This window comes from Leptodactylus fuscus, chromosome 2 (assembly GCF_031893055.1).
Source record: "Leptodactylus fuscus isolate aLepFus1 chromosome 2, aLepFus1.hap2, whole genome shotgun sequence".
Classification (NCBI taxonomy): Eukaryota; Metazoa; Chordata; class Amphibia; order Anura; family Leptodactylidae; genus Leptodactylus; species Leptodactylus fuscus.
This window is the reverse complement of record NC_134266.1, coordinates 26,507,463-26,522,678: the sequence shown is the minus strand read 5'-3', so window position 1 is coordinate 26,522,678 and position 15,216 is coordinate 26,507,463. Positions and strand designations below refer to the sequence as shown.

At 43.6% G+C, this 15,216-nt stretch overlaps 1 protein-coding gene across 3 annotated transcripts in view; it reads left to right on the top strand.

The window, feature by feature from the left end:
- The window catches only part of DSCAM (DS cell adhesion molecule), a 338,268-nt gene that overhangs the window by 295,228 nt on the left and 27,824 nt on the right, over positions 1 to 15,216 (top strand). For all 3 annotated transcript variants that reach the window (XM_075263534.1, XM_075263535.1, XM_075263532.1), the window contains 2 exons: positions 3,519 to 3,631; positions 10,832 to 10,981. In XM_075263534.1, the coding sequence (XP_075119635.1) occupies positions 3,519 to 3,631; positions 10,832 to 10,981 (263 nt within the window). The remainder of the gene's footprint in view (positions 1 to 3,518; positions 3,632 to 10,831; positions 10,982 to 15,216) is intronic.

The window sequence follows — 15,216 nt, the reverse complement described above, 5'->3', positions numbered from 1 at the left end:
GCACATGTCTTAAATGGATTTATCAGTCAAACTGAAAACCCAGAGCGGGTGCAGTGGATGGAGTAAAATAAAAAAAAAAAAAAAAAAAAAATACTTACCAACCCCTGGTCCTCCATTCCAGAAACAGGTCCTCCATTCCAGACTACGCAGAGTGAGAAGCTCAGGGACCACCGCACTATTCACTGGTCACTGCTAATCCATCACTGGTACACATATTGGCCGGAACGGTCATCTGAAGCATTTGACCTCCAACCCAGCCAGTGTCTGCAAGGGATGGAACAGGAGACCCAACCCCATAGTGGAGGATCCAACCTCCCCTGGATTTTCCAGTTTGCCTAGAAACCCCTTTAAGTTGGTTATACACATTAGATAAATATCAGACGAACCCATAGATTTCAATGTCACCAACCAGCTACCTATCACGAGTGGGGACCTCCCGACTTTTCCTAGACAGCAAATAGATGTCAATGTGTCCAGTCCTATTATTCTGAGCCACCACCCGAACTATCCGGCAGCTGCTTACTCCCCTACCCCCACTGAGCCTGTTTTTTTTATAATTGCAGAAAATTACATCGGGTAAAGTTTCCGGCCAGGATTTCCTAAATTTTTGATATCTAGAAATCACAGTGCGCTCCCTTCCGTTATGTTCATGGATTTTAGATGGCGATAGTTACGAGAATAATCACATTGACTAGGGTATTTATCCTTGACCTTCACTTCTCCATGGATTTCATCATTCGCACTGAGCACAATAATTGGGCCATTTGTGTCAAAAATCATTACTTTTAGCCCGCATTTAGGTTTTTTGACACCACTCGCCAGTTATTACCGTAATAACAGACTGATGTAATATAATTCTCCTCTACAAAACTGAACCTTTGAAATTGTCCAGAAAATCTCTTCCGTCCAGTTGTAAAAAATTTCTATTTGATCGTAGTTTCTCAGAAGATGCTTTTACTCCTTGAGGAGATTTAGCTGGTACACATTGCACCCTGGGAAAAAAAATGCTAAATAGCTGTCTAGTGCCACCTATAGGTAACTACCCTGTACGTCAATGTCAGACTTTATCGTTTTCTTCTTCTGGTATAGTCCGGATACTCGGCATTGATGAATATTGGGGGAGTCACACAAGTAATGGAAATCCCTTAACAGCTTAATCAACTTAAGTCAAAGGATTGGATTATTTGTCCCTAAGTGACTATAGAGAATGTGTCTGAGATCGAGCCACTAATATCCTGGCAGGGAGGTCAGGTCAGCAATTATTGCAATAGCTGCCACCATTTTTAGCACATCATTTCTGGTGCATTATGCTACGTTCACATGTGCGTTAGAGTCCATCCAGCACAAAGTCAGCCAAATATTGTCCTGCAAATATGACCTAGCTCGTACTGGCTCTGTACTGCTTTTTTTTAATAGGCAGTGGAGGTCTGGTAACGGGCAGTGTAACGATCGCAGTTGCAGGCGGTGCGACTGTGACTGGCGTAGTACAGGGCACACTGGAGATAGTGTGGAGCATATTATATTGTGTGGGGCCGCTGTGGAGCATATTATACTGTGTGGGGCCACTGTGGAGCATATTATACTGTGTGGGGCCGCTGTGGAGCATATTATACTGTGTGGGGCTGCTGTGGAGCATATTATACTGTGTGGGGCTGCTGTGGAGCATATTATACTGTGTGGGGCCGCTGTGGAGCATATTATACTGTGTGGGGCTGCTGTGGAGCATATTATACTGTGTGGGGCTGCTGTGGAGCATATTATACTGTATGGGGCCGCTGTGGAGCATATTATACTGTGTGGGGCTGCTGTGGCGCATATTATACTGTGTGGGGCCGCTGTGGAGCATATTATACTGTGTGGGGCCGCTGTGGAGCATATTATACTGTGTGGGGCTGCTGTGGAGCATATTATACTGTGTGGGGCCGCTGTGGAGCATATTATACTGTGTGGGGCTGCTGTGGCGCATATTATACTGTGTGGGGCCGCTGTGGAGCATATTATACTGTGTGGGGCTGCTGTGGAGCATATTATACTGTGTGGGGCCGCTGTGGAGCATATTATACTGTGTGGGGCCGCTGTGGAGCATATTATACTGTGTGGGGCTGCTGTGGCGCATATTATACTGTGTGGGGCCGCTGTGGAGCATATTATACTGTGTGGGTGAGCAGCATGGCATTGTTATTACCGGTAGCTACACTACAGCTGATCTGCAGGGATCCTGGCAGTGAGTCCCTAGACATCCCAGTCCGACAGTGACTTAGAAAACAACTGGTACTCGACAAACCTATTGTAGTCAATGAGGTCCCTCGGGATCATTAGATGGCTCCGTCTTTATTGTTTCATTCGTTCTTCTGACGGAACAGAATGGATTAAATAGTGCAGATGTGAACCCATCCTTGAGCTGACCTACTGCGGTATGTAAGGTATTAGTGGGAGCAGTGGCGTAACTAGGAACGGCGGGGCCCCGTGACAAACTTTTGACATGGCCCGCCCCGCCCCATTGACGACCCCGACCGAATCCCTCCCCGCATTCCTGCACTCTCTATTATGCCCCATCGTGGCTCCTGCCCACAGTATTATGGAGAGTAGAGGTCTATGACTGGCTTCACCTTTAATTGTTATATGATCTAAAGATGAAGATCAAAAGTTATGAGGAAGACTGAACCCATGAGACAAGTCATAAGCCACTGTTGCTGTGCAGTTAAGGTTACTTATAAGTGTCCAATTGCTGGAGGTCCAACTAACAGGTCCCCAAGTGATCAGGAGAATAGGTATCGGTGGTGAGGCCTTCAGTGATTGGATGCTTATCCCCTGTCCTGTGGATATACAACCCCTTTAAGTCTGCCATACAAATGTCGGCCAAACCCCATAATTTCTTTATCACCATCTAATGTGTATGGAGGACTCACTTACATTTCAGCATGCCCAATGTTTTTGTTCTCAGGGAAGATAACCTGCTGCCATAAGTATTTGGCAAATGACTTATCCTCTTTTATCCCATTGAGAACATATTTACGTGTATATAGGAGTCGGGATCGCTATTATCCAGTTAGGTGCTGGACCGGCCTTGGAGACTTCTGTTGTCCTTGAAGTCCTTGTATTCTGAGACTTATCAGCACCTATATCCGCCATTGATATACAAAGCAGGGTTCCACTTTAAGGTGCAGCCATCAGACTGTTATAAATAAGACTGAGTAAAATGTGATTTTGCGGTTTTATGAGCCTCTCGTATGTTATTATTGGTGCTCGCTGTGACGGCAGGAGGCAGGCCGCCAGGAGGTCATTAAACACAAGGCTAAGTGCTAGTAAAGTACACATCCACAATATACTTCGTGCTGGCTTGTCCGTATTTTTAGATGTGATACACATCCATTAAGGTCTATGACATATCCATAAGGAGTCATTTATCAGCATTTTTTACTTGCACTTTTTTTCTCAGATTAATACTGAATGCTTGGTGTTTTTAGGATCCTCTTTTATACATATTGACTGTTTTTGTCCTCTTTTTGTGTTTTCAGTAAGAATACTCGGACTTCAGACACGCTGAACAAGCAGCAGACCCTGAGAATGCACATAGATATTCCCCGAGCACAACTCCTTATAGAAGAGCGGGACACTATGGAGACTATAGGTGCGTGCACTGTGTGCCAGGGACACTCTGTCCTGCTCTATGACTGCTGTAAGAACAATGTTAGGCTTTGATACAGGTTATGAATGGGAGACTGATGATTCTTCATATACAGTACAGAACCTGCGTAGGCTCCAAGGCAAAATACCTCTGTGAAAAGAGTGGGAAGTAATACTGATGAAATGATAATGTTATGGGAAAATAACATCCTACAAATTATACATACAGTCTGCGCTAAATAATGGTGACATTTAGTTATTCTGCTATACAATGCCTGCATAATACTACCATACAATGCACATAATAGTACCTTACAGGGCCTACATAATACTCATAATACTATCATACAATTACTTCATACTACTACCATAATAATACCATAGAGTATATATAGTACTTCTATACTGTGTACATAATAGTAGTATACAGTACACATAATGCTACCATACAGTGTATATAATACAGTGTGTACATACAATAATACAGTACATCTAATACTACCATACAGTACACATAATACAGTGTACATACAGTAATACAGTACACCTAATTCTACCATACAGTACACGTAATACAGTGTGTACATACAGTACATCTAATACTACCATACAGTACACATAATACAGTGTGTACATACAGTACATGTAATACCATACCGTACACATAATACAGTGTGTACATACAGTAATACAGTACATGTAATACTACCATACCGTACACATAATACAGTGTGTACATACAGTAATACAGTACACGTAATACTACCATACCGTACGTATAATACAGTGTACATACAGTAATACAGTACATGTAATACTACCATACCGTACACATAATACAGTGTGTACATACAGTAACACCAGGGCCGCCACCAGGAATTTTGGGGCCCCATACACCCTAAGTGTCTGCCCCCCCCCCCCATTTTAACACCACTTTATTTTGTGACATACCAATTATGTATTACGTCCCAACTTTTGAAGAGTAGAAAGAGGGAGAAAATGTGCGGCACGCTCCGCGCGCCGCAACAGGTTTAGCTCCGCCCACTTTTCTGTTGACTCCACCCATTCTTATTCATTTTCATGTGCTCCCACACAGTATAATCCTCCTACAGTCACCTGTAAATTATATGTCCCCCCCTCTATCTCTCCCCCAGTTTCATATACACCCTTCATCTGCCCCGTTTCATGTCCCCCCTCCATCTCTGTCCCCAGTTTCATGCTGTTCTCCCCCTTTCAACTGCCCACAGTTTCATGTCCCCCCATCTCTGCCCCAGTGTCATGCCGTTCCCCCCCTCATCTGCCCCAGTGTCTTGCCATTCCTCCCCCTTCATCTGCCCCAGTGTCCATGCCATTCTCTCCCCACCCCCTTCATCTGCCCCAGTGTCATGCCATTCTCCCCCCTTCATTTGCCCCAGTGTAATGCCATTCTCCCACTTCATCTGCCCCAGTGTAATGCCATTCTCCCACTTCATCTGCCCCAGTGTAATGCCATTCTCCCCCCCTCATCTGCCCCAGTGTAATGCCATTCTCCCACTTCATCTGCCCCAGTGTAATGCCATTCTCAACCCCTCATCTGCCCCAGTGTAATGCCATTCTCCCACTTCATCTGCCCCAGTGTAATGCCATTCTCCCCCCCTCATCTGCCCCAGTGTAATGTCATCCCCCCCTTCATTTGCCCCAGTGTCATACCATTCTCTCCCACCCCCTTCATCTTCCACAGTGTCATGCCATTCCCCCCCTCCCCTTCATTTGCCCCCCAGTTTCATGGGCCCCCTTCATTATGTTAAACACAAAACAAACACTTATTTACACTCACCCTTCCTTCATCGCTCCCTCGCCGCTCCTCTCTCTGACGCTCCTGTCACTCCACTGACAGGTGTAAGCGCGATGTGACGTCGTGACGTCATGCCGTCACGCGCGATGTGACACACGCCGAAGCCGGGCGCAGCATTAAAGCAGGAGCTGAGCTCCTGCTTTAATCGCCTGTGTATTGAGCTCAACGGCGTCCGACGGACGCCGATGAGCTGAAATCGGGACAGGCAAGTGCCAGGGGGCCCCAAGAGGCTCTGTGGGCCCCGGCACTTGCCCGACTATACTATAGTGACGCCGGCCCAGGGCACAATTGCTGCTGCGGGCGCCAGGGGTCTGGCCAAAACCGGGCCCCCCCCATTTTTCAATTTGGCCGGGCCCCTGACACCAGTAGCGGTAATACTGCCCTATCGGCGGCCCTGAGTAACACAGTACATACTACCATACAGTACACATAATACAGTATGTACATACAGTACATGTAATACTACCATACTGTACACATAATACGGTGTGTGCATACAGTAACACAGTACATCTAATACTACCATACAGTACACATAATACAGTATGTACATACAGTACATCTAATACTACCATACAGTACACATAATACAGTGTGTACATACAGTAACACAGTACATCTAATACTACCATACAGTACACATAATACAGTATGTACATACAGTACATCTAATACTACCATACAGTACACATAATACAGTGTGTACATACAGTACATGTAATACTACCATACAGTACACATAATACAGTGTGTACATACAGTAATACAGCACATCTGGTAGAGGCGGCCACCACTGCACCGCCTGTAGCTAAGCCCCCGTATACAGTGGTGATACAGTCCTGTATTCATGTCCCTATGACCTCAGCGTTCCCTATTCTCAGGCTTCACCGACTTCCTGTCCCGAAGAAAGCGTGTAAGAGGATTATCTGCTAATACATAATAAAGTTGATCTGTCGCCATAGCAACATTTGTTTTGGAAACAGACTTTGCAGACCGCTCACAGGGCGCAAGTATTACGGATGAATGTGGTAGCCGGGGGCTTCACTACAAGTGCCAGGAGGTGCAGACCCCCGGCCCCGAAGCCTGATCCCTAATTAGTGTACAGGAGGATTCCATGCACCAATGCAAACCCCTCCCCCACTGTCACCTTACTAGAACATGTTCTGCCATTTGGAAAACACAGCTTGTATGCAGATGAATGTGTTTCCATGGTTACAGACTACCTGTAATCTCTGTGTAGTCAGGTACTATAATCTTATGTTACCAGTGTACCGCACTAACCCATAGTCTGCCGTGGGGACACCGGTCTGCATAGGAGCTGTATACACAGAATGGGAAGAGATTTATTTTATTGTAATTTTTATTATACACCTTAAATCTTAGAAAACATGGCTGCTTTCCTCTAGAAACAGTGCCACTCCTGTCTACAGGTTGTGTGTGGTACTGCAGCTCAGCTGCCTTTCACTTCAGTGGACCTGAACTGCAGTACCCGACACAACCTGTAGTGATGTGTGGTGCTGTTTCAGCAAGAAAGCAGTATTTTTTTTTTCTTACCCCCTTAAGACATTTTTGATTTTTGGCTAAGGCCCCACATGGCGTCCTGCAGCAGAAAAGCGCCGTGGGATAAACCACGGCAGCAACATATTGCAGTTCTTCCGCAGCGCTTTAGACAGATACTAGATACAACCTGTGGACAGATGGGGCGCTGTGTCGGGAATAAAACCGCCATGTTTCTTTAAATTATAGACAACTCCTTTAAAAAATATAGGGATGATTAGGCACTTGGGAAAGCTGGGTTAACGTGAATGGAGCTGAACTGCAATACCTCGTACAATCTTTGGACAGGTGTGGTGCTGTTTCGGGCAAAATTGGGTTAAAGCTCACTCTAATATATCTCATTTTATCGACTTAGTCCCCTTTCACGTCAGTACCAGACACAACCTGAGAACCAGAGGTGGCGCTTTTTATATTAGAAAGCAGCCATGTTTTTTTAAATCATAGACAAGCCCTTTAAGAAAGACCAGGATGGATCAGAGATAGTTTGGTATGCAGGAGCTTGGAAAAGCTGAGTTGTATTGTAATACCAGATACAACCAGTAGATGGGGTGGCGCTGTTTCTCGAAGAATTCAGTCATTTTTTATTTTTTTTTTAATTATGGAAACCCCTTTAAAGAGATGGGGATGACTCAGTGCATAGTTTGGCATGCAGGAGCTTAGGAAAGCTGTGTTGAAACAGATTTAATCTAACAGGACCAGTCAGTCCCCCTTAATGTTATTGGACCTGACCAGAAATACCAGAAACAACCTGTGGACATATAATATAATATAGGAGTGATTCAGGGCATAGTTTGGCATGCAGGAGCCTGGGAAAGCTGGTTGCAGAGGTTAATATCACGCCTTATACTACAGTGGGTGCCAGTAGGGGTTAATCTTGGCAGGGTCTTAGTACCTTTCCCCTGGCAGGGGTCCCTAATAACCTGCAGGGCTTTGTCTGGTATTTCTGTCCGCCGCTGCCTTGTTTGGGCAAAAAATGCAAACAACAGAAGTGCGCAGAAATCCGGCAGCCCCAGCGCCTGTCACACCGAAGACTTCCAGCCCCTCCGAGCAGCGAGGACTCCTCTCCTGTATAAATAAGGAGCAATGACTATGAGGGTGCCGGTCGCCTCTCCCTCCACCTGTTCCTCCGCACCCCTCTGCTTTATATCACAGCTGGAATCTCCTGCCATCTCGCTCTCCTTGTTTAGTATAAAGCTAAGAGTTTACACATTAACCCCAAAGATTGATGATGGGGACGATGGACCCCGCGCTCTGGGGTGATATAATACCCTGCTGCTCCTTGTGGAATGGAGATTCTTTGGCACTGCTCATCCTGAGCCACCTGCTTCATAAGCATATGGAGCATTAGAAAAGAAATGTACCATTGAATAGTCTTGATGATGTCATGTTGTTTGGTGATGTCATACAATGTCTGTTGTTCTCACACTGTTCTTAATGATGTCACCATTCCTACTGATGTCATACAGTTCTTGCTGATGTCATTCCATTATTTCTGATGTCACTCCATTCTTGCCGATGTCACATCATTCTTTGTGATGTCACACCATTCTTACCAATGTCACTCCATTCTTGCTGATGTCACTCCATTCTTACCAATGTCACTCCATTCTTGCTGATGTCACTCCATTCTTTCTGATGTTACACCATACTTGCTGATGTCACTCCATTCTTTCTGGTGTCATACCATACTTGCTGATGTCACACCGTTCTTGCTGATGTCACACCATACTTGCTGATGTCACTCCATTCTTTCTGATGTCACACCATTCTTTCTGATGTCATACCATACTTGCTGATGTCACACCATTCTTACCGATGTCACTCCATTCTTGCTGATGTCACTCCATTCTTACCAATGTCACTCCATTCTTGCTGATGTCACTCCATTCTTTCTGATGTCATACCATACTTGCTGATGTCACACCATTCTTGCTGATGTCATACCATACTTGCTGATGTCACTCCATTCTTTCTGATGTCACACCGTTCTTGCTGATGTCACACCATACTTGCTGATGTCACTCCATTCTTTCTGATGTCACACCATTCTTTCTGATGTCATACCATACTTGCTGATGTCACTCCATTCTTTCTGATGTCACACCATTCTTTCTGATGTCATACCATACTTGCTGATGTCACTCCATTCTTTCTGATGTCATACCATACTTGCTGATGTCACTCCATTCTTTCTGATGTCATACCATACTTGCTGATGTCACTCCATTCTTTCTGATGTCACACCGTTCTTGCTGATGTCACTCCATTCTTTCTGATGTCACACCATTCTTTCTGATGTCATACCATACTTGCTGATGTCACTCCATTCTTTCTGATGTCACTCCATTCTTGCTGATGTTACACCATACTTGCTGATGTCACTCCATTCCTGATGATATTATACCGTTCTTAGTGGGGACCAGTATTCAATGGGAAAACAGGGATCCGCGGTGATCTGACCTATGGGACCACCAATGATCCTCAGAATGAGATGTAGCACTATATACCCTTCACTGTATCGCCTCTGTATAAGCTCCTGCCATCATCTGGAAGTGTGGGGAACTGCAGCATGGCTCCGTTTACATGGATGGGACCAGTTGTACTTCCCTGAGAAACCTACCCCTGGGACTATCCCCAGTCAGGAGAAAGGGGTCCCATGCCCCCCATGTAATGATTCACACTGGTTGTTTCTCCCCGCGAGAGATGACTGCAAAAACCTCCCCAAGAATATGTATCAGTGTTATAGGAATTACCCATTCTTATGGAATTTGTACATTTGGGGTCAATCATGTAACAGGAGGACGGCCTATAACAGATAATTGCTATAGGGGAGGGCTGAGACGTAGTCAGATAATCCTTAATCAAACGTTTGTATGGTGCTCTTGCCCTTGGTCAGGACAGACTTATTGGTGCCCCACTTGATCAATTATGATCAGCAAGATTGTCAGGTGTCACCCCACCATTGATGACCTATCCTAAGATATCTGGATCTTCACCAATCAATTATGATCAGCGGGGTTGTCGGGTGTCCCCCACCAATCTGATATTGATGACCTATCCTAAGATATCCGGACTTCCACCAATCGGTTATTGATGGCCTAGTTGCTTAAATTTTATTGCAAAAAGTTTTGAAATTTTTGACTTTTTCTCCCCTTTCCTTTCTTTGTTTCCTTCGAGTCGTGAGACAGACAAAGGTTCCACATTAAATTACAATTTTCTGACCTCCGTCTTATTCGTCTTCCTTTGAAATTTTTGTTGCAGGATGTCTCACATTTTAACAAGACCGCAGTTCAAAGGATTTCTTCTCATCTCCCTTATTAAAAAATTGTGTATTAAAAAAAAATTAAATAAAAACAAAAAAAAAATCAGATCTCTATTTGTCAAGTAAACATGAGGCGGCTTCCGACGACTTTTCGCTTTCTTTTTTTCCGGTTTGCCCTCTGCATTGCAGAATGTGATTTTTTTTCCTCCTCGCTAATGACCAGACAGATAAGAAGATCCTTTGCTGCAGTTTTGCTTCTTCCCAGTTTAATGGTCTCTCTTGCTTTGTAAGCAATGTAGAGCGAGCGCCCGGCAATCACTCCTCGCTTCACTGTCCAGGGCCCAGATTTATCTAAGACACCAAGCAATTTATTCGTCTGTTTCTGCACACACACAAAATTTGACAGGATTGCAAAAAAAAAAAAAAGTTAAAAAAATATTAAAAAAAAAAAAAAATCTGTGTTAAATCCGCTGTTTCAATCAATGAAAGGTTTTAAGCTCCTTCGGTCGTCGCCTTTAAATCTTCTGCTCATATTAAATCTTCTCTTCCAGATGACAGATCTACGGTGCTATTGACTGACGCCGATTTTGGAGAGTCATCAAAACAGAAGTCATTAACTGTCACTCACACGGTGCATTACCAGTCCGTCTCACAGGCCACTGGGCCCTTGGTCGATGTGTCAGATGCCCGGCCTGGAACAAGTAAGGATTTCTGTATTTTATCTATGAATAAAGCAATTTTTAAATATTTGTTTTATTATATTTTTTGCTTTTTCTTACTTTTATTTGACCTATTTTTATTTTATATACAGTATATATACAGTCCTATGAAAAAGTTTGGGCACCCCTATTAATCTTAATCATTTTTAGTTCTAAATATTTTGGTGTTTGCAACAGCCATTTCAGTCTGATATATCTAATAACTGATGGACACAGTAATATTTCAGGATTGAAATGAGGTTTATTGTACTAACAGAAAATGTGCAATATGCATTAAACCAAAATTTGACCGGTGCAAAAGTATGGGCACCCTTATCATTTTATTGATTTGAATACTCCTAACTACTTTTTACTGACTTACTGAAGCACAAAATTGGTTTTGTAACCTCACTGAGGTTTGAACTTCATAGCCAGGTGTATCCAATCATGAGAAAAGGTATTTAAGGTGGCCAATTGCAAGTTGTTCTCCTATTTGAATCTCCTCTGACGAGTGGCATCATGGGCTACTCAAAACAACTCTCAAATGATCTGAAAACAAAGATTGTTCAACATAGTTGTTCAGGGGAAGGATACAAAAAGTTGTCTCAGAGATTTAACCTGTCAGTTTCCACTGTGAGGAACATAGTAAGGAAATGGAAGACCACAGGGACAGTTCTTGTTAAGCCCAGAAGTGGCAGGCCAAGAAAAATATCAGAAAGGCAGAGAAGAAGAATGGTGAGAACAGTCAAGGACAATCCACAGACCACCTCCAAAGAGCTGCAGCATCATCTTGCTGCAGATGGTGTCACTGTGCATCGGTCAACTATACAGCGCACTTTGCACAAGGAGAAGCTGTATGGGAGAGTGATGAGAAAGAAGCCGTTTCTGCACGTACGCCGCAAATAGAGTCGCCTGAGGTATGCAAAAGCACATTTGGATAAGCCAGCTTCATTTTGGAAGAAGGTCCTGTGGACTGATGAAACAAAGATTGAGTTGTTTGGTCATACAAAAAGGCGTTATGCATGGCGTCCAAAAAAAACAGCATTCCAAGAAAAACACTTGCTACCCACTGTAAAATTTGGTGGAGGTTCCATCATGCTTTGGGGCTGTGTGGCCACTGCCGGCACCAGGAATCTTGTTAAAGTTGAGGGTCGCATGGATTCCACGCAGTATCAGTAGATTCTTGAGAATAATGTTCAAGAATCAGTGACGAAGTTGAAGTTACGCCGGGGATGGATATTTCAGCAAGACAATGATCCAAAACACCGCTCCAAATCGACTCAGGCATTCATGCAGAGGAACAATTACAATGTTCTGGAATGGCCATCCCAGTCCCCAGACCTGAATATCATTGAACATCTGTGGGATGATCTGAAGCGGGCTGTCCATGCTCAGCGACCATCAAACTTAACTGAACTTGAATTGTTTTGTAAAGAGGAATGGTCCAAAATACCTTCATCCAGGATCCAGGAACTGATTAGAAGCTACAGGAAGCGACTAGAGGCTGTTATCTTTGCAAAAGGAGGATCTACTAAATATTAATGTCACTTTTCTGTTGAGGTGCCCATACTTTTGCACCGGTCAAATTTTGGTTTAATGCATATTGCACATTTTCTGTTAGTACAATAAACCTCATTTCAATCCTGAAATATTACTGTGTCCATCAGTTATTAGATATATCAAACTGAAATGGCTGTTATAAACACCAAAATATTTAGAACTAAAAATGATTAAGATTAATAGGGGTGCCCAAACTTTTTCATAGGACTGTATATATATATATATATATATATATTTATTTATTTATTTATTTATTTTTAATATATTCATGAAATATATATTTGTTTAATATATATATGTATATTATTTATTTATTTATTTAATATATATTTATATATTAGATAAATATATTCTTGTTAGGCATCATTACTTATTTTTTAATATTAATATTTCTATTTTCCTTTTTTTTTTGTTTTATTTGACCTATTTTATTTTTTCTCATATATATATATATATATATATATATATATATATATACACATAGAGAGAGAGATTATATATATATATATATATATATATATATATATATATATATATATATATACAGTATATACAGTACAGACCAAAAGTTTGGACACACCTTCTCATTCAAAGAGTTTTCTGTATTTTCATGACTATGACAATTGTAGATTCACACTGAAGGCATCAAAACTATGAAGTACCACATGTGGAATTATATACGTAACAAAAAAGTATGACACAACTGAAAATGTGTCTTATATTCTCGGTTCTTCAAAGTAGCCACCTTTTGCTTTGATTCCTGCTTTGCACACTCTTGGCATTCTCTTGATGAGCTCCATGAGGTGGTCACCAGAAATGGTTTTCACTTCACAGGTGTGCCCTGTCAGGTTTAATAAGTGGGATTTCTTGCCTTATAAATGGGGTTGGGACCATCAGTTGTGTTGTGCAGAAGTCAGGTGGATACACAGCTGATAGTCCTACTGAATAGACTGTTAGAATTTGTATTATGGCAAGAAAAAAGCAGCTAAATAAAGAAAAACAAGTGGCCATCATTACTTTAAGAAATGAAGGTCAGTCAGTCTGAAAAATTGGGAAAACTTTGAAAGTGTCCCCAAGTGCACTTTCAAAAACCATCAAGCACTACAAAAACTGGCTGACATGAGGACCACCCCAGGAAAGGAAGACCAAGAGTCACCTCTGCTGTGGAGGATAAGTTCATCCAAGTCACCAGCCTCAGAAATCGCAGGTTAACAGCAGCTCAGATTAGAGACCAGGTCAATGCCACACAGAGTTCTAGCAGCAGACACATCTCTACTAGAGATGAGCGAACACTAAAATGTTCGAGGTTCGAAATTCGATTCGAACAGCCGCTCACTGTTCGAGTGTTCGAATGGGTTTCGAACCCCATTATAGTCTATGGGGAACATAAACTCGTTAAGGGGGAAACCCAAATTCGTGTCTGGAGGGTCACCAAGTCCACTATGACACCCCAGGAAATGATACCAACACCCTGGAATGACACTGGGACAGTAGGGGAAGCATGTCTGGGGGCATAAAAGTCACTTTATTTCATGGAAATCCCTGTCAGTTTGCGATTTTCGCAAGCTAACTTTTCCCCATATAAATGCATTGGCCAGTGCTGATTGGCCAGAGTACGGAACTCGACCAATCAGCGCTGGCTCTGCTGGAGGAGGCGGAGTCTAAGATCGCTCCACACCAGTCTCCATTCAGGTCCGACCTTAGACTCCGCCTCCTCCGGCAGAGCCAGCGCTGATTGGCCGAAGGCTGGCCAATGCATTCCTATGCGAATGCAGAGACTTAGCAGTGCTGAGTCAGTTTTGCTCAACTACACATCTGATGCACACTCGGCACTGCTACATCAGATGTAGCAATCTGATGTAGCAGAGCCGAGGGTGCACTAGAACCCCTGTGCAAACTCAGTTCACGCTAATAGAATGCATTGGCCAGCGCTGATTGGCCAATGCATTCTATTAGCCCGATGAAGTAGAGCTGAATGTGTGTGCTAAGCACACACATTCAGCTCTACTTCATCGGGCTAATAGAATGCATTGGCCAGCGCTGATTGGCCAGAGTACGGAACTCGACCAATCAGCGCTGGCTCTGCTGGAGGAGGCGGAGTCTAAGATCGCTCCACACCAGTCTCCATTCAGGTCCGACCTTAGACTCCGCCTCCTCCAGCAGAGCCAGCGCTGATTGGCCGAATTCCGTACTCTGGCCAATCAGCACTGGCTAATGCATTGTATTGGCGTGATGAAGCAGTGCTGAATGTGTGTGCTTAGCACACACATTCAGCTCTACTTCATCGGGCTAATAGAATGCATTGGCCAGCGCTGATTGGCCGAATTCCGTACTCTGGCCAATCAGCACTGGCTAATGCATTGTATTGGCGTGATGAAGCAGTGCTGAATGTGTGTGCTTAGCACACACATTCAGCTCTACTTCATCAGGCTAATAGAATGCATTGGCCAATCAGCGCTGGCCAATGCATTCTATTAGCGTGAACTGAGTTTGCACAGGGGTTCTAGTGCACCCTCGGCTCTGCTACATCAGATTGCTACATCTGATGTAGCAGTGCCGAGTGTGCATCAGATGTGTAGTTGAGCAAAACTGACTCAGCACTGCTAAGTCTCTGCATTCGCATAGGAATGCATTGGCCAGCCTTCGGCCAATCAGCGCTGGCTCTGCCGGAGGAGGCG